Source organism: Haemaphysalis longicornis, unplaced genomic scaffold (genome assembly GCF_048455015.1).
Source record: "Haemaphysalis longicornis isolate Haplotype H1 unplaced genomic scaffold, Haemaphysalis longicornis Haplotype H1 scaffold_1, whole genome shotgun sequence".
Lineage (NCBI taxonomy): Eukaryota > Metazoa > Arthropoda > Arachnida > Ixodida > Ixodidae > Haemaphysalis > Haemaphysalis longicornis.
In genome coordinates, this window is record NW_027526203.1 from 260503882 (window position 1) to 260525739 (window position 21858).

The window sequence follows — 21858 nt, forward strand, 5'->3', positions numbered from 1 at the left end:
ACAATTTTCTTTCCAAACTAAACAAAGAAAAAGCATATCAAGTGCCAGCCCCGCGGAAGTCCACTATAAACATTCAGTCGAAACAATTTTCACCTAAAATTTAGTCTGTTGTAGCCGATAGTCTGCTCTAGCCGGGTCCGTTATGAGCAGAGTGGACTCAATTTAAAATGCATGGGGACCAGACAAACCAACAGAAATGGTCTTGTAACCGAAGGTCCGTTGTTGCCGGATCCGCTGCAACGAGCATAGACTGAATATGTCACAAATTTTTCGGATCGTCCAGTTAGAAATTTTTATGTGATCCAATGCACGCTTAAAAAGGTGCGTCACGCTACGGAGCACAAAGTTAGCACGAACTTTCCAGGCAAAGCTGCAGGTAACGCTGAACTTCCGCGTGAAGTGCGACAACTTTTGCGAGCACATTCTCCAGCAAGAGCATGTGTTGCGAGCAGAATGTAGCCAGCTGAAGTTCCACTTCAAGAGGCCACAACAGTTAAAGAAATGATAGATTTGTCTGGAAGATACTGCAATAAAGAAAACTGATTTCATTGCCTCCCTATGTTAAGGTACGCAACCCCCCCCCCCCCCCCCCCCCCCATCTGTCCCGACTTCTTTCATTGAAGAGCTGGTAACCCTAGTCTATAACCTAGTCCAATCGGGGTCAAAGGCAGGCCCCAACTGGACCGAGCGGCGAAGAGGGGAAGAGGGGACGAGCGCAGCGTCCCCCTTTCCCATCTCCTTCCAGCCCTCTCGTGAAGAGCACGTGCCGCACTTATAAGGGGCGGGGGAAAGGAAGCAGGCTCGTGGGTGAGGAGGAGAGACGGCGGGGCAGTGCGTGCCCGCCGGCGCGTCAGCTCGCAAGTCGACACAAGGCGTGGCATGGCTCGCGGGCGAACGCACGCACCGTGCGCGGTTAAGGGCTGCACTCGCGGGAAGAGGAAAAGGGGATCTAAAGGATCCCCACAGAATAAGTCACATTTGACTCAGATGTTTGTGACCATGTACTGAATTGAATATGCGGGTTTTGATTCACCAATTGTAGGGTTTAGCTTGCCGATGCAACGCAGGCGATGAGGCACGCTGTAGTAAAGGGCTCCGGATTAACTTTGACCACCTGGGGATATTTAACGTGCGCCGAAATCTTGTACACACCCGTGTTTTTGCTTTTCGCCTCCATCAGAAAAGCGGCCGCCGCGGCCGGGAATCGAACCTGCGACTTCGTGCTCAGCACCACAACGCCTTAGCCACTGACGAATATGCGGGTTTATCTGCTGGACTTTAAAGTGGCGTTTCAGGGCCCCTCTTCAGTTGTCAATCTGAGGCAGTCACTGGACAGTATGTGGAGTGGTGGCTTCGTCCTTGTGCTCGGTGCAGAGCAAAACTCTGCCCCGCACTCGGATGCATTACTGGCCTTCTTTCATGTGGTGTCCCCCATGCCTGCAGTGAGGCCAACAAGCTGGACATAGCGGTGAACCCGCGAGTGGGTACGAAGCGCTACATGGCCCCCGAGGTGCTGGAGGAGGTGCTGGTGCCCAGCCACTTTGACTCGTACCGCATGGCCGACATGTACTCCTTCGGCCTGGTGCTGTGGGAGATCACGCTGCGCTGCATCGTGGACGGTGAGTGGGACCCTCTGGCCTTGCTTTTCACTTGTTGCGTACTGGCGTCATGGTTTTTGGACCTGCGTTGCTCAACTCAGATGCGCTGTGTACATGTCCAAATAAATAAAACGTGTTGTTGGGCTAGTTGGTACATACTTAGTGGGAGGCTTAGTACAAGACGCGGACAGTGGCAGATGAGACAGGCGCTGTGGCAGAGCATGGCATCGACCACCATCTTCGTTTTCCTTGCGCTAAGCCTCACATTAACTCTCCCGTTACCGCGGGAAATTGGCCAATTTTGAGGGGTATAACAAAACATTTTTTTCTGTGCTATACATACTGGTTAGGCACACATTGCAGCGACATAAAATGCAGAATGATTCCATGCGCTTTCCAATGGCACCGGTTTTAATAATGTTTTCGTAAAAAATGATTGCGAAAAAAATTATCAAATTTGAAATTTTTGTCCAGGCGTCGGAGAAGGAAGTTGTGTATAATAAACCACCAGTATTAGAAAAAATTTAGAATATATATTTTGTAGGTAAACATTTTAAAAACCCGTCCTAGAAAAAAAATTGAGTTCCGCGGTACAATTTGTCAGATATAAAAAGAAATGTTAGCATGCGTGGTGCCCGTGTCTTGCGGTGAAGCCCAACCTCTATTTCAAATTTTGCTATTTTGGTTGGTTCTTTGGAAGAAATCTGGTGGTCTGACATCATTAAAAGCTCCAATTAGCCTCCCCGTGATGTAAAAACACCTTGTCAATGATTATGACCAGCACAATATTGAAGGCAGGCAAGCGATGCGAAAAAATCTGCTTGGAGTTGAAAACCAAACTTCTTTGTGGTGGGTTTTTGTTGACCTTCTGATCATCACTTATCAGTCAGAACTTTTATTTGCGGTTTATTATCATGTTCTGACTCGTTATGGTAGCCCTGCTTGCAGGAATAAGGTACGATACGCTATAATCGTTCCCAGCGAGCTTTCACCAAGTCGCCGTTGTGCTATAAAGTGATTTCAGCACTACGAGCCTGCTACATTGCAGTGCCACCTAACAATTTCGAAAAGAAACAATTACAAGGCTGTTGGAGACTTTGTGAGAATAGACAGCTCTACTAAGAAGCGACACTAGACTTCTGGAAATACCCTCGGACAAAAACAAAACTGGTCGGTGAACAGCTGACGGCATTCAAGGCCGATTGGAAGTGCTCTCCTTCTCGGAACGAATATCCGACGACTTGGTGTTATCTTTCGACTTTCAGCGGAAGCTGTTATCGCAGAAGTAAGGCGTGGGTAAATTGGAAGCAGGAGCGGCATGCTTGTTTCGAGGAGCAGTAGTGGGTAACGGAGGTGCCATGGCAAATGAGCATGTACAGTAGAATCTCGATGATACGAATTCGTCGGGAGCACGCGAAATATTCGTATCATCGCGAATTCGTATGAGCCAAACAAGCTGAGCAGAACAAGAAAATGAACACATACATACTTTATTGGGCATAACTACTTGCGGCCGAAAAAGTTCGTAATGTTCGTTTGCACTTTCCTGCCCTCGATATCGCCGAGAAGACCTGCCTGAACGGAATAAAACCGTCTAGCGGTTTCGTCGCTTGCGCTGCCGGCACTTACGGTGCTGCGGAGAACATCAAGAGCGTGAAGGGCTTCCGACGTCGACGGCAGTTGGTCACACATGTCGACGCTTTCACCGTCGCTGTCACTCTCCCCGTCATTCACTTCATCGACTAAGTCTTCGATAGACCTTAACCCACAGGTCGCAACGTTGTCATCGGTGGTGACGAAGTCTTCAGCAGAAGCTTGCGTTTCCAGACTCTCCCAGCCTTCAATCACCAAGTCCTCATCGGGTTCTTGATTGCCTCCTGTAGGAACCGCGTCCAGTCCCGTACGAAACCCACATTTGCGAAAGCAGTTCGCGATTGTGTCTGAGGTCACATTGTCCCAAGACATGGCCAGGAAATGCAATGCGTCGAGCAGACTGATCCGCAGATTGTCATCTTTGCGATCAATTTTTGCCAGCAGGCGCCTTACTAACAGTCCTTTGAAATGGTGTTTCACGTTGCGAATTATTCCCGCGTCCAGTGGCTGTAGATGGCTCGTAGTGTTTGCCGGAAGGAACCTGACGGTGACGTTGTTGAAGGTCGTCTCTTTTGGATGGGCCGAACACTGGTCCACGAAAAGCAAAATCTTCCGGTTTTGTGCGGCCATTTTCATATCGAGGCACGTGAGGAACTCGCGGAAAAAATCCCCAGTCATCCACGCTTTTTTATTCCCCTTGTACAAACAAGGTAAGCGTTCTGCCGATTGGAAGCACAGCGGCCGTTTCGACTTGCCAATCACGGTAAGCTGCATTTTCTCTGAGCCGTCGGCGTTCACGCAAAAAAAGCACGGTGACTCGTTCCTTACTTTTTTGGCCGCCCTGGCAAGCCTGGCCTTTCACACAGAAGCTCCTCTCTGGTTGCAAATTAAAAAAGAGGCCCGCCTCGTCAGCATTCAATATGTCGCACGGTGCGTAGTCCGAAATCAGCGCCGGCAGCGTGTTCAGCCAGTCGCTGACAGCTGACTGGTCCGCTTTCTTCGTTTCACCGCAAACAACTCTGTAAGCAAGTCCGTGTCCCTCTTTAAAACGATGGAGCCATCCCCCAAAAGCTTGGAAATTTTCAATCCCAAGGGAAAGCGCGATGTTGTCTGCCTTTTCGCGGACTACTTTGCCATCCACGTTGACGCTGGCCGCTGTGACTTCACAAAACCATGTGAGTAGCACCTCTTCCAGCTTCACGTGTGTAGCTGTCTTTGCCTGTTTGACGTTTCCGCTGAAGTTCTGGGCGTTCTTCAACACAATGTCTCATTGGCCCACAATGGTGCAGAGCGTCGACGGCACTAGGCCTAACTCCTTCGCCAAGTGTTTTCATCCATCTTCTTCAGGATTTCAATTTTCTCCTTAAAAGAAAGGGCCTTCCGTTTTCGCGACATGTCGAACGCTTCGTTCTTGCAGCGCGCACTCGCGACCGTCACGTTTAGATGCAGCGCTCCACGCAACCAGCGTGGTCAGTGGCAGCACCGCGCACAGAACGACCGCAGCAGCGGAAGCGGTGGTGACAGCGAGCAGCACGGCAGCACCACTTTGTGGGCGTGGGCAGCACTAGCCGGTAATGGCGATGGTGATTCGCCTGTGCAAAAGCACGGCGTTGCAACGAAAAAAAGAAATGAAAAGCTAGCATCCGATGAACTGCCAGGAAGTGGGTGACGTAGCTTTGTCAGGCACGTGACTCGCCCTGGCTTGTCAGGTTTCGGGAGGTGGGTGTGGAGAGGAGGGCCCGTGGCCGCTGTCGCTCGGCCAGCTGGCAGAGACTGGAGGTGAAGGGAAGCGGGTATGAAAAGGGGCGGCAGCCCCGCGCATTACCCACGGTCGCTTATCTTCCCCTCCGAGACGATCTGCGCCGGCTCCGGTCTCCTCGCTGGCGCGCGCCGGTCAGTCGTGCGTTCATATCATCCGCGAAGGCTTAAGAAACTGTTCGTATAATCCCAAATCATAGCGTATTCTTTATCACATAGTCCGTCCAAAACATTCTTGAAATTCGTATCATCCCGAAATTCACCCAGAATCGTATCATCGAGATTCTACTGTAGTTGGGTAACTGCGTAGTAGCGCCAAATATGAATTTCGCAACGCAAAAATGAAACCGAAACTGTTGGAAACTGGCAGAAAATGCCAGGCACACTTGCTAGACATGCGGGGGACCATCAGAAATAAGCTTTGGCAGAATAAAGCGCCCCTTTCTTCGAACCAAAGATCACTAGTGAATAGCTGGTGTCATTTTCAAGTAATTATCACCTCTCAATGCTGTCGGATTACAAAGCTGACAACATTATTTGGTACCTGACTTGCCAGGAGCCTCTTGATAAAAAAAAAAAATAAGGTAATGCAGCCTAACCAGGAGCAGCATGCTTTTTTGTCGAGTGCAGCAGCCATGCCCCCATCCTCAAAAATACACGCACCTCAGCTCGCAAAAAACGCCGTCAACAATCTCAGTGTCGCTGGAGCAGGAAAATTTAAATTGATTCCAAAAGGGCAGTGCCTAGACTAACCACTTGCTGCATTAGGTGTACGAGAAATGACTACAACATGTCGAAATAGGCAATATAAATCATCGATCACTGGAGATCGATTTGAATAGGCGTGGTAACGAAAGAGTTAACATGTCCCAGTGCATTCCGGCATAGAAGCGGGTATTAGGCTGTAACCGCTCGAGCTACATCCCAGCATGTCTGACAGCAGTCGTAGCATGATAGAGAGGCCATGACACAATCCAAATGCACTGGAGTGGCTCTGCCCTAGGATGTGTTGATCATGCCTACAACCATTTGTCCAGCCAGCAGCTGACTATGGTTGCTTAGTGCCCGCACTGCAATCAGTCCTCGGGCACAACAGAAGCAGTGTGGTGTAAGCAGCCCTTGGGTTGTGTACAGGTGACACGGAGTTCTTATGCCATAGTGTCGGCTGTACTTCTTCCTTGCATACGTACGTTGTTCTGGGGCACCACCACCTCTCTCTACTAGTGCACCATCGTTGTTCAGGGAAGGGAAATAGGTGGAAGATGGAGGTAGTGCACCATTTGTGCCATCTGGCTCCAAAGCACATTATTGGGCCAAATCTGCTCCGAAGTGGCGTCACAACATGGGCTGCCAAATTTAGCAGAATGGCTCTTTGCTAGATGTGGAGGGCTGTTCTGTTACACCACAGACAACAATGAGGAGTTCAGCGCCACATTGGAATGGCTGAAAAGCTAGAGTGAAAAGTGTGAAGTTCGGCCAGTTGAGAGGTGACTCCAGTGCATGCCTGCTGTGACATCGCTGCATACGGCATCTGCAGTCAAACCTTGCAATAACAAAACTTCCAAGGAAAGCCTATAAATTTGCCTTTGTGAGAATTTTGTTGTCACGAGAATGAAACATAAATGACAGGGAAATTGCCCGCAAACCAGATTTTTATTTCCGTAAATTGGTAATATTACTTTGCGAGCCTTGCTTTGCAGCAACTTCACAGCTCAGCTCTCACATTACAAGAAGTGGTCCATTGCTAGTCATCGTCATGCGCACCTAACAGCAACCGAATCATGTCCAACACATCCAAACCATCTGGTGGGTTTGCCTTCTCTGCAAGTTTTTCTCCCTGGCCCTCGACACCGAGTATGCCCGAGCATGCTAGCAAAGTCCAGCTCCTTCTGTTGACGAACTTTGCCAGAAAGTGACACCTCGTTTCAATGCTGTTCACAAAACCACGTGAGCACCATTTTTTCGACATCCGAAAAGGCCACAGCCGTCACTGATTTTCTTTGCAGGCGTGTTAAGAAGTGGCGGCCGTGCTTTCAAAATGGTAGAGAGTGAGCTGCAGTATGCAGTTCCAAACTCATCGGCGCTATCCTCCCTTCCTCCACTTGGGCCGCTGACTTGGGCAATGATGACTGCCTTGTGGCTATAAAAAACTTCGGCTCTTGGGCTGGTGGAGGCATCTTAGCGAAAGCAAACGTGTCCATCACCACACCATGGCCGTATGTGCAACAGACACACGCATGCTGTTCAGCAGTAGCCGGCTAACCTAGCACAAGCCGTGCCGTGAGTCACCAGAGTTCTTCAATATGCACCAGTTGCGAAACTCTGCTTCAAAATCAGGCCGGCACGGGCTCCCCGTGCTCCATTGAAGCCGAGGGGCAACTGTACTGGCACGGCACCTAGGGGACAAAAACTGGACGTTAGAAAATAGCGAAAATGGGAACACAGGTGTCGCTGCCACTGGCCATACTACACAATTTACAGCGGAAGTGGTTACAATTGCGTGACAAATATTTTAACGATACGTGTTCAGAAGTGTATAAAAATTTAACTGGAAGTTTTTGTAGTGTCATGATTGAACGTCAAAGAACAAAAAGAAAGCTGGAAACATTATCATGGGAGCACAACCGATAGATAACGCTGCGACCCCAAAAGCCAACAAGTTTGTTGTGGTTTTGGCGCATTACCTGGGGCAATACTCGGGCCAGAAGATTGTGCGACCCTTGTGCGGTGCTGTGGGCATAACCACTTTTACTGTGACTCTCTGCGTGCTTTCGCTACACTAAAAAAACTGCGGTAACGCTTATTTTATCTAACGGCAGTATTTTCAAGTGTACGCAATGTCTGGCGTACGCAACGTCTTTCCTGGCTGCTGCTGGATGGCACTACTCGTCCATGCTTGTGGCGATACCGCTATGTGAGGCGGCTTGGGAAGCCGTGCACGAGCGGTTGGCTCGAGGGCAACATTCATGCGGCCTAAGAAGGACAATATGCTTTTCTTCAACAAAGCGTCAATACTGATCATGGGTCCCATGAAGAAACAAACAGTTTGTTTTGTGGTTTGGAGCAGCAAAGCATGGGGGAGTTTGGGAAAGCACGGCTGATTTGTCCGAAATTGATAAAACCACTTCGTACCTGGTAGCGTTGTAGCTTCTATACCGCTGTACATCACCGCTACCTCACTTGCTTCCAGTTTATCGTGACGCAAACAGCGGCTGCAGCAGCCGTTGTTTGCATCATGGAATCGCTGTGAGGGAAATGAGGAAGGGAAAGGCATTGTTTTATTAGTGATTTCTTAGCAATTAAAGGGGCCATGCAGACAAAACACAAGTGTGGTTCATTCGAAATATTGCCTTGTTAGAATCATACTGACACCACTTTTAACGTAAACTTCACTCAAATAAGCTATATAATTAGGAAAAAAGGGAATGGCCATGCGACTCACTAGCTCATGTCCCGCAACAGAACCTATGACGCATTATGGGCACCTGTGCGATTGGCTAAGGCCGGCAAAAGCAAATGCAAATTAGGCAGGGCTTATAAGCTTGCTGAACGAGCTATTTGCGCTTAAATTTAGGGCACATGCTTTTTATAGCCGTAAGAATAATGGGGTAAACATTGGAAGTTATGAAGGTACACGTAAACGTAGAAGTACCGATGTGCACTGCTGTTGGTACTGCGCACACTATGCTTGCTTTAGCTGCACAGCAGTGCGGCGCTTTGGGGTTGTCTCAGATGACACTGCCCGATTGGCATAAGCAACGGTTACGTGACCGTATTTGTCGAGCGAACACCATGTTTCACGAAACAATTATTTTCTACCTTAACAAAAACAAGCCAGCTGCAAATACGTTCACAAATAAAGTAAAGGCAGAAGACAGCCCGGCACTGTATGGTGGTGCCATCTAAGAGGACTGACAGTAAACAAGGCTCTGCAGTCGGCTGCAGGGCCTAATGACGCACTGGGTTCCGCTCGAAGATCTGTTCTTGTGACATCATTGCAGGCGTTACGAAAACACACGATTTGGCAGGAGAATCAACATTTTAATTTAAATTGATTAATTTCTCAATGAATAAAGCATCGTTTGCTTCTGGACAAGTGCTGGGGCACTATAAAACACAAAATCTTTCGACTAAAACAAACTTCTACTCTGTTTGCATGGCCCCTTTAAAGGGGCCATGCAGACAAAATACAAGATCTCCTGGCTGACTAATGTGGCAGAGAGAGCCCAAGCTCTGTCTCTCTCAAGTGTCATTCATTTCCCGAGGTGATGAGGTTTTTCAGAGAAATCATATTCAAACTCGTTGCCTTCGAGCAGCTCACTGATCATCTCGTTCAGCTCGTTGAGTTTGGCGTCCTTCCGTTCGAGCTTGTTAATTGCCTCCAGCAAGTCCGACAGAAATGGTGAGGGGGCTTGGTGGAGCTCAGTCGCTGCTTTTAGCAGCATCTTAATGGCACAACAAACGCATAGTGTCAAGGTCACTAGCTTGGCACTTGGAAGACATACGGTTGATCCCAAGCGTGGTGCACTAGACGTGACGTTTTGTGTCTGCGTCGGGTTGAAGGTTCGGTCAGTGTGAGCGGGCGGTCAGGGCCAGCCATGGCGACCTTCGGCTGAGGGCAGGGCTAGGCAGAAAATGGTGGTCAAAATAATGGGGTCCTGCAAACTGCACGCCGTAGGTGGCGTCAGTAGTATTTTTCATGGCATGTGGCCATCTTCCAGGGTTTTGGCACCTAAATGTAGTGGAAGAACGACACAAGGGAGATTGGCGCCATGGCTGCACGAAACGGGGAGAAAGCCTTAATCACACGGGAATCTCCATCGATGGTGGTGATGATTGAGGCTCATACCCTGCAAGAGATTTAACATAAAGAATGGGCACTCATCATCACTTCTGGCTGCGATGCAACCCCCCCTCCCCCTGCCTTCATTTCTGGAAAGCCAGCAGCTTCCAGGCAGCTTCTGGAAACTTGGCATTGCATGCAGTTTGTTACCGGGTGTTCACATGACTTAGCAAGTGCTGCTCACAAGTGGTTCTTCGCTATCCATTTTTTAAATATTTTAGTGAGCTGAATCATATCTCAGGATCGATTTCTTCAAGGGAGGTAGGTCACTATTGCCAGCAAATAGGGTATGCAGATCAAAAAATTGCTAGTAATCCTCATTTGGCATCTCAGATGTTAACTTGAGGCCCTTGAGGCCTCAAGCATGTTTTTACTTGATGCGTGTTTTTTAGCGGAACACGGTAATTATCAGCGCACCTAAACGTCTCCACAACATTGCAGTATCAAGATGAGGTAGTGTGTTTGTCAATGTAGGCTACATGGTCAACATAACACTTCAGCTCGGAGGTGCACTGAGAAGCCAGCAGGATCAAGTTCGGGGTGTGTGCAGATGGCGTTGTCAACAGTGTTCATTATTCATGCAGCAGACAACAAACCAGGCAAACAGGGCACTATATTTCTCGGCAGCTTAGCCATTCAGTTGCTGTCCTACCTGCGGCTGCAGACTGTTTTTCGACAGGCGTGCACTTTCAGGAGGCGGCAGAGCACAACTTGTGTAGAAAATACAAAAGCTGTTAGTAGGCCTGCAGTTCCAATCTCTGATGTAGAACTGACTTTCCTATGTTCGAAGAACTTACTAGTACAGCTGAACCTCGTTATAAGAGACACTGATGTAAGAGACAAATGGGTATAAGAGACACTATTCACCCACATGGTTGGCTGCCCTATCTTTCCCATTAAATTGACCTCTTTTATAACAGACATTGGATGTAGAAGATTGGTTATAAGGGACAAGTCATCCTTGAAGTTTAATCAATAATCTCGTTTGTAACAGACATTTTAACTTCAGATGCAGTGTCACCAGTCACTAATTGCAGTTGCTTCCATTGTGGAAACACAGGTAGACGACAGACAGGTGCAGTCGCTATTTATTATAACTTTAGCAAACACAAAGTGGTTCAGTCAGCTATGAAATGACAATGAGAAGCCCTGCCAATGGAAATGCAACTGGCAGAAGTAGTTGAAGCTTACTGCCATTCATTGGATGGAGCGCGATCACACATGCAGGCTCTCCTACTCGCGTAGCTCCCAATCAAGAAGCACTGCAGACGTTGAGTCCTGCAAGCGTAATGAATAGCCTGACCACACAGCGGAAGAAGCTGTGCGCTCTGGTTATTCATCAGGCTTGTGAACCCAACATCTACGATTCATCTTCCACAAACAAGGAAAGGAAAAAAAGCTTGTAGAATCGGTTGTAAAAAACAGTGTAAATACAGTCATGAAGCAAACGAAGTTTCATAAATTCTGGGACCAAACAATAATTAGAATGAATCTTTTGAAACATGCTGTAGCGTCCTTTTGAGCTTATTTTAGTCATACGGTGCCCACATTGAACTAGGGTCTGATTAGCAAGTGAAAACATGGTACCCTGCTTATAAGAGACATCTCGTATAAGAGACAGAAACTGCTCCCCGGTACGTGTCTCTTATAAAGGGGTTCAACTGTATATGGAACACGTGAGACTTTACGATCACACGGGGAGGTGCGTGTATAGCTGGCAAGTTTTTCTACTGTAATCATTGGGACAAAAGCGAAAAGTTTTAGATATTGGAAGTTTATGCTTCGTGTTTCTACCTTTCCTTGATGTCTTTGTCCTTTTTGGGCAGTTCACTTAACTCTGCCATGACCACGCCTATTCAAAATCGATCAATTTGATCGATACTTTGGGAGCGCCTTTTCATAGTGTTCCAGGGGTTGCTGGAACATGTAAAGCTATTTGGAGTTATCTCAGAAAATTTCAAAATCAGTTTTGCTTTCAGTTTTGCAAGAAAAACGTGATTTTTGACACGCGTTTGCATCACCTGGGTGTGGAAAAGGGGCTTGGTCATCGCGCGTCACTGCTACCAACGAAGAATGCGTGCCACTCATAATTACCCTGCATCAGCATTTGGTTTTTGTTTTTAGGGCATGAATGGGGAGGGGAATCAGCAAACGATTTACAATCGTCAGGTTTGCACGCTGACAGTAATAATCCCTGAAATCGGCTGCAAATGTCAAGCAGTGCCTGTTTGCAAAGCTACTTTATGATTTTAGGCAGTTTTATTGCCTTGCACATGTTGTTCTAAGTTGTGTTGTAGTTCTACTTACCACAGAATCATTCGCGAACAGTTTACAACTGTTTCGGTTTTGTTTCTGCATCGCGAAATTCGTATTTGGCGCTACTACGCAGTTACCCAACTTCAAGCCTACCTGCCATGGCGCCTTGAGCGTCCGCGACTGATCCTCGATAAAAACGTGCCACTCCTGATTTCAGCCAACCCTAACCTGATTTCTTAGATAAGAACTTCCGATGCAAATCAAAAGATAACACCCAGTCGCCAGATATCTGTTCCGACGAGAAGACCGCTTCAAACCAGCCTAACACACCACCTGCCAGTTTCGCCTGCCAGTTTTGTTTCCATACGAGGGTATCTCCGGGGGGTCTAGTTGTGCATCTTAGTTGAACTGTCTATTCGGACAGAGTCTCCAATAAGTTTTGTACCGCTTCATTTCAAAAATGTTAGGTGGCGCTGCAATGGAGGAGGCTCGTAGTGCTGATCTTGTTTATCGCGCAACAGCTATTCAGCCAAAGTTTACAGGGCACGATTCTAGCGCATCGCACCTCATTCCTGCAAGCAAGGCTACAATAATGAGTCAGAAGATGATAATAAAGCGCAACTTTGTTTTGAGAGATAACTGACAGTGAACGTCAACAAGCATCAACCACGGATTTCATTTTCAACTTCATGCATGTTTTTCCACATCGTGTGCTTGTTCCAAATACTGTGCTGGCCTTGCGGCCAGCACAGTCAGTCAGTCATTGACAAGATGTTTTTATGTTACATGGGGGCAAATTGGTGCCTCTGATATGTCAAACCGCCAGATTTATCTGACAAACTGTTCTGCGTAAGTCGACATTTTGTCTAGGGAGTGTTTTTGAAATGTTGCCCTGCAAAATGTATGTTCTAATTTTTTTTTTTTCTACTACCGGTAGTTTGTTATACACAACTCCTTTTTTATCATTTTTTTCGCAACTATGATGTATGAAAACGTTTAAAAAACTGGTGTTATTGGAAAGGACGTCCAATAATCTGCAATTTGGGCTACTATAATTAGGGCCGAACCAATTTTTTTAGCAGAAAAAAAGGTTTTCTTGGACCCCTAAAAATCTGTCAATTTTCCCGCAGTCACGAATGAATTCATGTGTACTACTGACTCATTCAGAATCACATTATTGGCTTGGAGCCTTATTATCTATGAACTTTCTTATTCTGTTGTGCCTTCATTGTCTCTGTAATCAGAGACAGTATTCAGCAGCATACAACAGTATTCAGCAACATACAGCTGATGAGAAAGTTTGCAATGCACTTGTTTTTGTTGTGTGTGCGTGTGTGCTGTGAAATGTTCGCATAATGTTCAAGCTTTGAAAGGCTCTGTTTTCTGGATTTCCTGGAACTCAAGAGATCGTGTGCTTTTCTTTTCTGGTTACACCCGCAGGTGTTGTGGAAGAGTACCGCATCCCTTTCCATGACGTGGTTCCATCAGACCCGAGCTTTGAAGAAATGCGCAAGGTGGTCTGCGTGGACAATGCGCGGCCGCAGGTGCCCAAACGGTGGAGTTCCTGTGAGGTGAGGTTCGCATTTTCCGTATGCTCCTCTGCATTTGCGCAGCAGACGACGTCAAAGTGCTTGCTAGGCACAGCGCCAACAAAGGGGGCTGTTATTTCACCAGGTTACCCTACTAGTGTAACGCCTTTGGTCTCCCAGTTCTTCCGTTTCTTCGCGAAACGGTAGTTCACCCATACTTGTAACATAGTATTTATGCCATCGGGTGTACTATCGCAATTAAAAAAAAAAACACGGTGGAAAAAAATATTTGTGCCATCTGAAATGAACTAAACAGGCACAAATACAGAAAGGAAACGCTCATTTATTTTCTATACTTGCACACAGGGGTGTGCATGGATACGGACATGCCTGAAAGCCTGGGGGCTTTGTTTAGGCCAGATGAGAATTATCTCCAGCCGCCCGGGATTGTTCTGGAATCTTGACATGCAAATGGATTTAAATCGCAGCACATGAACTAGCCCTCTTTCTTAAATTTCTAAATTGAGGATGTTGCTGAGACAGCCCCTGCTAGGACGTTGCAGGGCGGCGCTGCCTTTTGCTACAACAGCACAGTCCATTGGGGGCCGCTGATGCTCAAACCTTCGGCCCTTTCTCCCTTATGCAATGAAGACAAAAGAGCAGAGTGAAGTGTGCTGCGACAAAACACATTTGCCTCTTTGCTCACTGGTGGGGAAGGGTCCTGTGAACAAAACTGCTTTTCGTTTTTCTAATTTTGGATCCTCCACATGCGTCTGGAGAATGATTGGCGCTCATAGGTGAATTATTTGTTTACATGAGAAACATCTATCTTTTACCTTAGTTCTAATAATTGGAATGTGTTGTTAGAACAAACGAGGGATGATAGCAAAGTAAGAGAGGTTTTTGTTGTGTAAGTGTTAATTGTAAATGCTGTGTTTGACTGGTCTGTTTATTGCATTTTGGGCAGGGCAGGCTGGGGCTTAAAATACTGTGTTGGGCCGGGCCAGCCCAGGCCCAGACTTAAAATCTCAGCCTGTGCACACCTCTACTTGCCCAGTGCAAGTTAATTTGTTACGGTGTTCAAAAATGTGGAAGGGCACGTTATGGCAGTGATTTCGTTAGAAAGGCCATTCCAGTCGTTTGCTGTACGAAAAAAGAATGAAGACGAAAAAGTGACGACAGGCGCACTGAGGGAAGCCGCATATTTTACCAGCACGGTCATTGTGCAGGCGGCGGCCGCGGCCACAAAGTGGCACAGGCAGGCACGGGTAGCTCGAGTGATAACTTGTTGCCGCTCCACTAAATGGCACTCATGAGTCATGGCGCTAACAAAGCTGGAGATACAAGGAAAGAGGTAATGATGTGATAGCAAATTGCATTAAAAACCGCCATCTGCACCGCTTACGAGAGCGGCAATCGTATGTCCGCTGCAGTGTTAAGCCATCTGTAGGTGGACCTGTATGCAGACCGGCAGGCTGCTCCCAACGCGCGTCTGCCCACCCACTGCCTCGAGCGTCGTGCGTCGTTCTCAAGCCACCGCAGCAATTTGCACTCGCAATGCCTGCATCACATCCGCAGTGTGGCTTTTTAATTAAGTGGCTGACGAGATCAGTACATAAAGGCATTAGCAGAAACTGTTGCCGACGCAGAATCGGCAGTGCTACGGCAACTCTGCTTTGTGATATTCGTCCGACAGTCACGTGGACAGCTTTGTTTATACAAAATCCAACCTTTCGCCACACCTGTCGAAACCAAAAACGGCGACTGGCCTTATCAAAAACGTCTCTAATTAAACAACCATCGCGCTCTGAAGCAAATGAGGTTTCCACACATGACAAATAGCTAATTAGCTACGTATCGCAACAAAAAAAAAAACAAGATTAAAAATTTTTGTGCCAGTGCCCTTTTAACTCTTTTGTACGGCGGAAAAACGGCTGATTTTGAGTGCTTCCACAAAACTATTTTTTTCTCTTGAGCTAGTGGACACATTTAGCATTGCTATGCATGTAATTGTAGCTTATAGATTGCTCTTACAAACACATACCAGCAGTTTTGGGAAAGGTACAATTACTTACAGTTTATTAGTCAAATAATCAGAAAAAAATGCACAAAAAAGTATACACGCAACGTATATAGGCGATTGTAATGAGCCGAAAAATTATTTTAGGAATTCGAAGATATACAAATTGTTCCTACATTTCTTGGCTATGATTCAATATATATATCAACGCTGTACACCAAGTTTTGTATTTTTGTGGACCCGTCAACCTAGCGGAACTGACGGCTGTGCCACTCCTCGAAGCCCTCGAGTGTAAGTCGGTCATGCATCCAAGCACACTTTTTTGTGTTCTGACACAAGATCCTTTTCACTTTAGTGGTAAAAAACCAGAAAAGAAACCCAGCGCTCTTGAGAAGTGTCGCGCATCACTCCGTATCGGTAATCTGACACGAGTGCCAGGCTATCATGAAAGTGAAAACGCGATATGACGCGACGCATTTGGCAAAATATCCCTACCGTACGTTGTCCAGACCCTACACGTTAATGTGTGAAGCCGCAGTCGTCAGATGGGAATCCCGTTTTGTTTATAAATACAGCCCAAATACATCGGACGCCGTTTTCACACAAGTCGCCACTACCGCGGGTTCAAATTTAACTCTTGGCGCGGTCTCTCACGTGAAATATCAACAAAACATAATAAAATTGAAAAATGAGTTGTCAATAAATACGCCAGATGGCGTTAGTTGTCCGACAGGCGCCGTTTTTAGCTTTTGCGGGATGTTTGAAATCATCGGAACTCCGTGTCCGATGGACACCATTTTCACACAACTTGCCACTATCGCGGGTTCAAATTTCTTGGCGTGGTCTCTGCACGCGAAACATCAACAAAACATAATAAAATCGAAAAATGAGTTGTCAATAAATACGCCAGATGGTGTTAGTTGTCCACCAGGCGCCGTTTTTAGCTTTTGCGGGACATTTGAAATCATCGGACACCGGCGTCTGATGGCCTATGGCCAGGGTGTCTAGTGACCGGGAAAACCGGGAAAACCGGGAAAAGTCAGGGAATTTTGCGCCACCGGGAAAAGTCAGGAAATTGTCAGGGAATTTTTCAATCAAGTAGTACCAGTCAGGGAAAACCACTTCGGGGCCTGCCCGCAGTTTCAGAATAGGGGAAACCAGTGTTGGGGCCCCCAAGAAGTTACCGAACGCAACACGTTCGCGCGCGACGAAAGCGTGAACCGCATGAAACGTTTTCTGGTTTTTCTGCAAGCGAAAACGCGCCACGCAGGCGCGCTGACGCCGCCGCGAAAACCACCCGCACCGTGGGGCCGCACGGTGCGTGCTGAGCGGCAGGCGCCGGCAACATGGCGGCTGCACCGGCCGCGGAGTAGTGCGGTAGCTTCAACGACCGCTTCTAACCGCTCTTTAGATCGCTACTCAAGGCGCAAACGCACTTGCTTGTGCAGGAAAGGAGCCACCACAGGCACGAAATCGTCGACGCGGCCGTGAAAATACCGCGCACGAATCGCGTGCAGAAACTCGCCGTGCGGTTCACGCCATAGAGTTAAGGTTCACGCAGCTCGCAGCTGGCTTCGGTTGCTGGTTGCACTTCGCAGAGGGGCGATGTAGATGGTGCCCAAATCGCACGCACAACGCGCTTTTTTTTTTTTTTTTTTCAGCGAATTTTAAGTCAGCACTTTTTGGAAGCTAATCTTAAAAGAACTTTTTTCGTATGACATCAGGAGCCAGATTTACCTAATCAAAAAGGAACATGACATGGTTTAGCGTGAACTGCGTGGGGAGTTTTCTGCTCGCGAAAATGCGCCGCGCACGTCACAGACGCTCTGACGCTGCCGCGGAACCAGGCGGAACCGCCTGCACGCTGCGCGCGGTGCTGCCGGCAGCGGAAACATGGCGGCCTCCTCGACCGCGAAATGGTGACGGCAGCTCGAGCGACCGCTTCTAAGCGCTCTCTAAAATGCCACACAAGGCACGCACGAAGTTGCTTGTGAGGTAAAGGAGCTTATGATGTGGGCGAAAACGGTACTATAAAACATCATCCGCGCCGCTAGTGAAAGCGCCCATGCAATACCTGCCGGGGTGGTAAGCCTAAACGCCTGTGGCGGGGCTGTCTCGAGAGCTTCGAAACTGCCGCCATGAGGCGTGCGGCTCTCCATTGGCGCAAGTCGGCAGGCTCCTCCCACTGCCTCGCGCGATGCGCGTCATTTTCTGAGCGAGGCAGAAGCTGCTGCGTGCGCGAATCGTCGACGCGGGCGTCAAAAAATCGCACGCACAACGCTGACGCGCCCGAATCGCGTGCAACGCACCATGCTGTTCACGTTGCATGTTGAGCCAGGACAATAAAAAAAAAAGCAAAAGGTGCTCGCTGAAGCACAACTTGAAGCTTCTATCCCGCAAGATGAAATAAACTCTCTGAAGCCGTAACAGAAGGCAAGCAAACCTCAAACTAAACAAACTCCAGAATGTGCTTAGTATATGCTTCACCGATCATTTCCACAGAATGGCGCCTGTTGTATAGGTCAGGGAATTTCGTTTAAAATGGTCATGGAAAACATGGAAAAGTCAGGGAAATTGAATTAGGCAATTTGCTAGACACCCTGATGGCGCCGTACTGAAAGAGTTAAATGAACAAAAAGGCTCGAAAACAAAGAATACCAGTCGATATGGTAACAGTGTGGTTTACTTGTGTATGTTGGTGTTCGCATAGCTAAGAAACAATTCTAGACTTAACCGTGAATTCTCATTGCTGGCCAGTATTAAAGGCAGTTATCGGTAAATTCGGCATTGATTTGTACGACCACTGCTTTTCATGTGAGCAGTTGCAGGCCCCACTGCAAGCGAAGGGAAGCTGGCGAGTTTGGGGATTAAACTTAGCCCCATCTGACGGGGCGCACCGTCCCTACACGGCAATTTTTGAACACTCTAGCTCCTATATCGCCGACTGCGATGGGCAGGTCGCTATCTATATAGCCGGCTGTGGCGCCAGGCTATCTCGAAGGTGATAATGCGATACGGGGCATTTGGCAAAATATCCCTGCCGCACGTTGTCTAGACCCTACACTTGAAAGTAAAACCGCAGCCGTCAGATAGGAAGCACGTTTTGTTTATAACTACAGCGCGAAGTCAAAAATGAACCTTACCTGGCAGCACCTGTCGAAGTCTGGGGCCGTTGAATGGGAGTGTCTTCATAAGAACTAAAACCTGATGAATCCACGTTGTTGCTGGAGTCATCACTGCTGCTGGGGCAAGAAAAATCAGCAGCAGCAGCTGCCGAAGTCCCTGCTACAGCTGTACGCCTTTGCGGAGCTCGCCGTGAAGTGGACGCTATTTTCGTAAAACTCGCCGCTATTGCGGGTTCAAATTTCACTCTCGACGCCGTCTCCACACTGGAAATACAAATAAAAAATAATGGAATCGAAAAATGAGTTGTCAAAAAATACGGCAGATGGCATTAATTGTCCACAAGGCTCCGTTTTTCGCTTCCGTGGGACGTTTGAAATCATCGGAACTCCGCGTTCGATGTCCTATGGCGCGGTAAGGAAAGGGTTAATTATTTTAAGAGCAGTGAACTGAAGACTGCACTTTGCAGGGAATGTTTTGAAGGCAGCCCTAGTGTTCAGCAGCAGATGCAGTATTTTTGTATTTTTACATGTGTAGCAGTAATTGAAAAATTTAAACAAACTTGGTTGTGGTAACAGCGAAATTCTGCTCCTGAAATTCTGCACCGAGACACACTGTTATGACGGTCTATGGACACATTGTATTGTTGACATTAAATACCTCAACTTGTGTTTAGATCTGATTACTGAATTGCAAAAAAAAATTCTACAGTTAAACCTCGATGTAACGAAGTCGGTAAAATTCGTAATTTACTTCGTTACATTGAAATTTCGCTACATTGAAATACGCGGTTATAATGAAGTGTTCATCCCGTGAAGCGTTGCCTGAAAAAGAAAACGTGGCGCGCATACACGGCCAGCGCACTGTTTCTGTTTCTATCGGTGCTTAATCGTCTATGCGGGCATCAGCGTGATCCGCATGGAGCGTTTTCTTCCCGAAAAAACGCGCCCCGCAAGCCACAGGCGCGCTGACGCAGCCGCGGAGACCACCCGCACGATGCGGGTAGCTCCAGCGACCGATTCTAACTGCTCGCTGAAACGCAACTCGAGGGGCAAACGAGAGGGGTATGCGAGAAAAAAAGCGGATAACGTGGGCGAAATTTTCACTGTAAAACGTCATACGCGCCGCTTACGAGAGCGCCCATCAAATATCCTTCGCGGCGGCCTTATCGTCTAGCCAGCCGCCATCCCCGAGCGCTTCGAAGCTCCCGCCATAGGGTGCGCGCCTCCCCATTGGCCAAACTGGTCAGGCTCCTCCCACTGCTGCGCGCAGCGCGAGTCACTTCCCGCCGCCGGCACGCAATCGCGGACGCCGGTGTGAAAAAAAAAACGCGCGTGCAAGGCTCATACAGATTCACAAATGCTTGCTGGGGCGACGAAACCCAACAAGCATGAGTGAACTCGAACGAAGTGCAAAGCGGCGGCTTGCGGCGGCGGCGGCGGCAACGCCAGTGGCGATTAGGCTTACCACCGCGGAGGATATTTGATGGGCGCTTTCGTAAGCGGCGCGTGTCACGTTTTACAATTAAAATTTCGCCCACATTATCCGCTTTTTTTCTCGCACGCCCCTCTTATATGCCCCTCGAGTTGCGTTTCAGCGAGAGGTTAGAAGCCGTTGAAGGAGCTACCCGCATCGCGCAGGTGGTCTCCGCGGCTGCGTCAGCGCGCCTGTGGCTAGCGGTGCTTGCGGGGCGCGTTTTGCGTTTTTGCAGGGAGAAAACGCTGCGTGCGGTTCACGCTGGTGCCGATTAAGCCGTAGACGATTAAGCTCCGACAGAAACAGTGCGCCAGCCGTGTATGCACGCCACGCAGTTTGTAGGCAAGGGACTTAAAGGAGCCATGAAGAGAAAATGCAAGTTGGTTTTATTCGAAAGATTTCGTGTTTTATAGTGCCCCCAGCGCTTGTCCGGATACAAACGATGCTTTATTCACTGAGAAATTAAACAATTTAGGTTAAAATTTTGATTTTCCCGCTCAATCGTGCGTTTTCGTGGTCCCAAGTGACATCACTGAAACCGACCGCTCTGCAGCCTAGAGTACCTTCATTCACGCATCCACCGTACAGGGTAGAGACACGTATACGCTGGCGCCGCCATTTTCGGTTGCTCGCTCGCCGCCGAAGCAAGTCATTGTGTCAAAACCGCGCTAAAATTAACGCCGCAACGCGGTTTACTGAAGAAGTTTGAATCATATTGTCTGTTTCGCGTTGCTAGGTCTCGTGGGAAACGAAAAGAATAACGCGTTGAGCCCGTTGGCCCAATTGCGGCGGAACGGGAACGTTCAAAGGTTGTCTCCACCCTGTACAGCGGTGTTGGTTTGTTCCAGCGTTTCTTTACGTTCCGTAACCTAGATGGCGCCACCATACCGTGGCAAGCGTTTGGTTTTTTTTTTTTTTTTTTTTTGCCCGCATTTAAACCTGGCTTGTTTTTGTTCTGGGAGAAAATATTCGTTCCCTGAAACAGTGCTCGCTCGACAAATGGGGTCATGTAAGACACCGTTGCTTGCGTCAATCGGCCAGTGTCGTCTGAGACAACCCCAAGCCCCGTAGTGCTGTGCAGCGAAACCAAGCATGCTGTGCGCAGTACGAACAGCAGAACGCATCAGTACTTCTATGTTTACATGTGCTTTCGTAACTTCCACTGTTTGTCCCATCATTCTTATTGCTTTGTAAAGAATGTGCCCTAAATTTAAGCGCAAATCGCTCGTTCGTCTAGTTTGTAAGCTCTACCTAATTTGCGTCTGCTTCTGCCAGCCTCCGCCAATCGCAGAGCTTAGCCCATGTGACATCACAGGTTCTGTTGCGGGAAATCAGCTGGTGGGTCGCATGACCATTCCAGTTTTTCCTAATTATGTAGCTTATTTGAGCGAAGTTTACGTTAAAAGTGGTGTCAGTATGATTCTAACGAGACAATCTTTTGAATGAACCAAACTTGTGTTTTCTCTTCATGGCTCCTTTAATCAAAGACTCCGTGGCTGGCTGCATCCGCGGCATTGGGCGACCCGTGTCGCCGTTCGCGTTTTATTGGGACCCCATTTCGGCGCTTGCGTCTCCCAAAATCTACTTCTACAACTTAAATATCGTGCCTCGTTCTCCATGAAACTTCGTTACATTGAAATTCCGGCAAACGGGACTTCGTTA

The 21858-nt window shown here is 47.9% G+C and overlaps 1 protein-coding gene across 3 annotated transcripts in view; it reads left to right on the top strand.

Annotated features, from left to right (window-relative positions):
- The window catches only part of LOC144144910 (bone morphogenetic protein receptor type-1B-like), a 147545-nt gene that overhangs the window by 27400 nt on the left and 98287 nt on the right, over nt 1-21858 (top strand). For 2 of the 3 annotated variants that reach the window (XM_077676428.1, XM_077676419.1), the window contains exon 9: nt 1444-1619. In XM_077676428.1, the coding sequence (XP_077532554.1) occupies nt 1444-1619 (176 nt within the window). Of the gene's footprint in view, nt 1-1443; nt 1620-13488; nt 13620-21858 lie in introns of all 3 variants that reach the window. The other variant, XM_077676412.1, reaches the window with a different exon arrangement.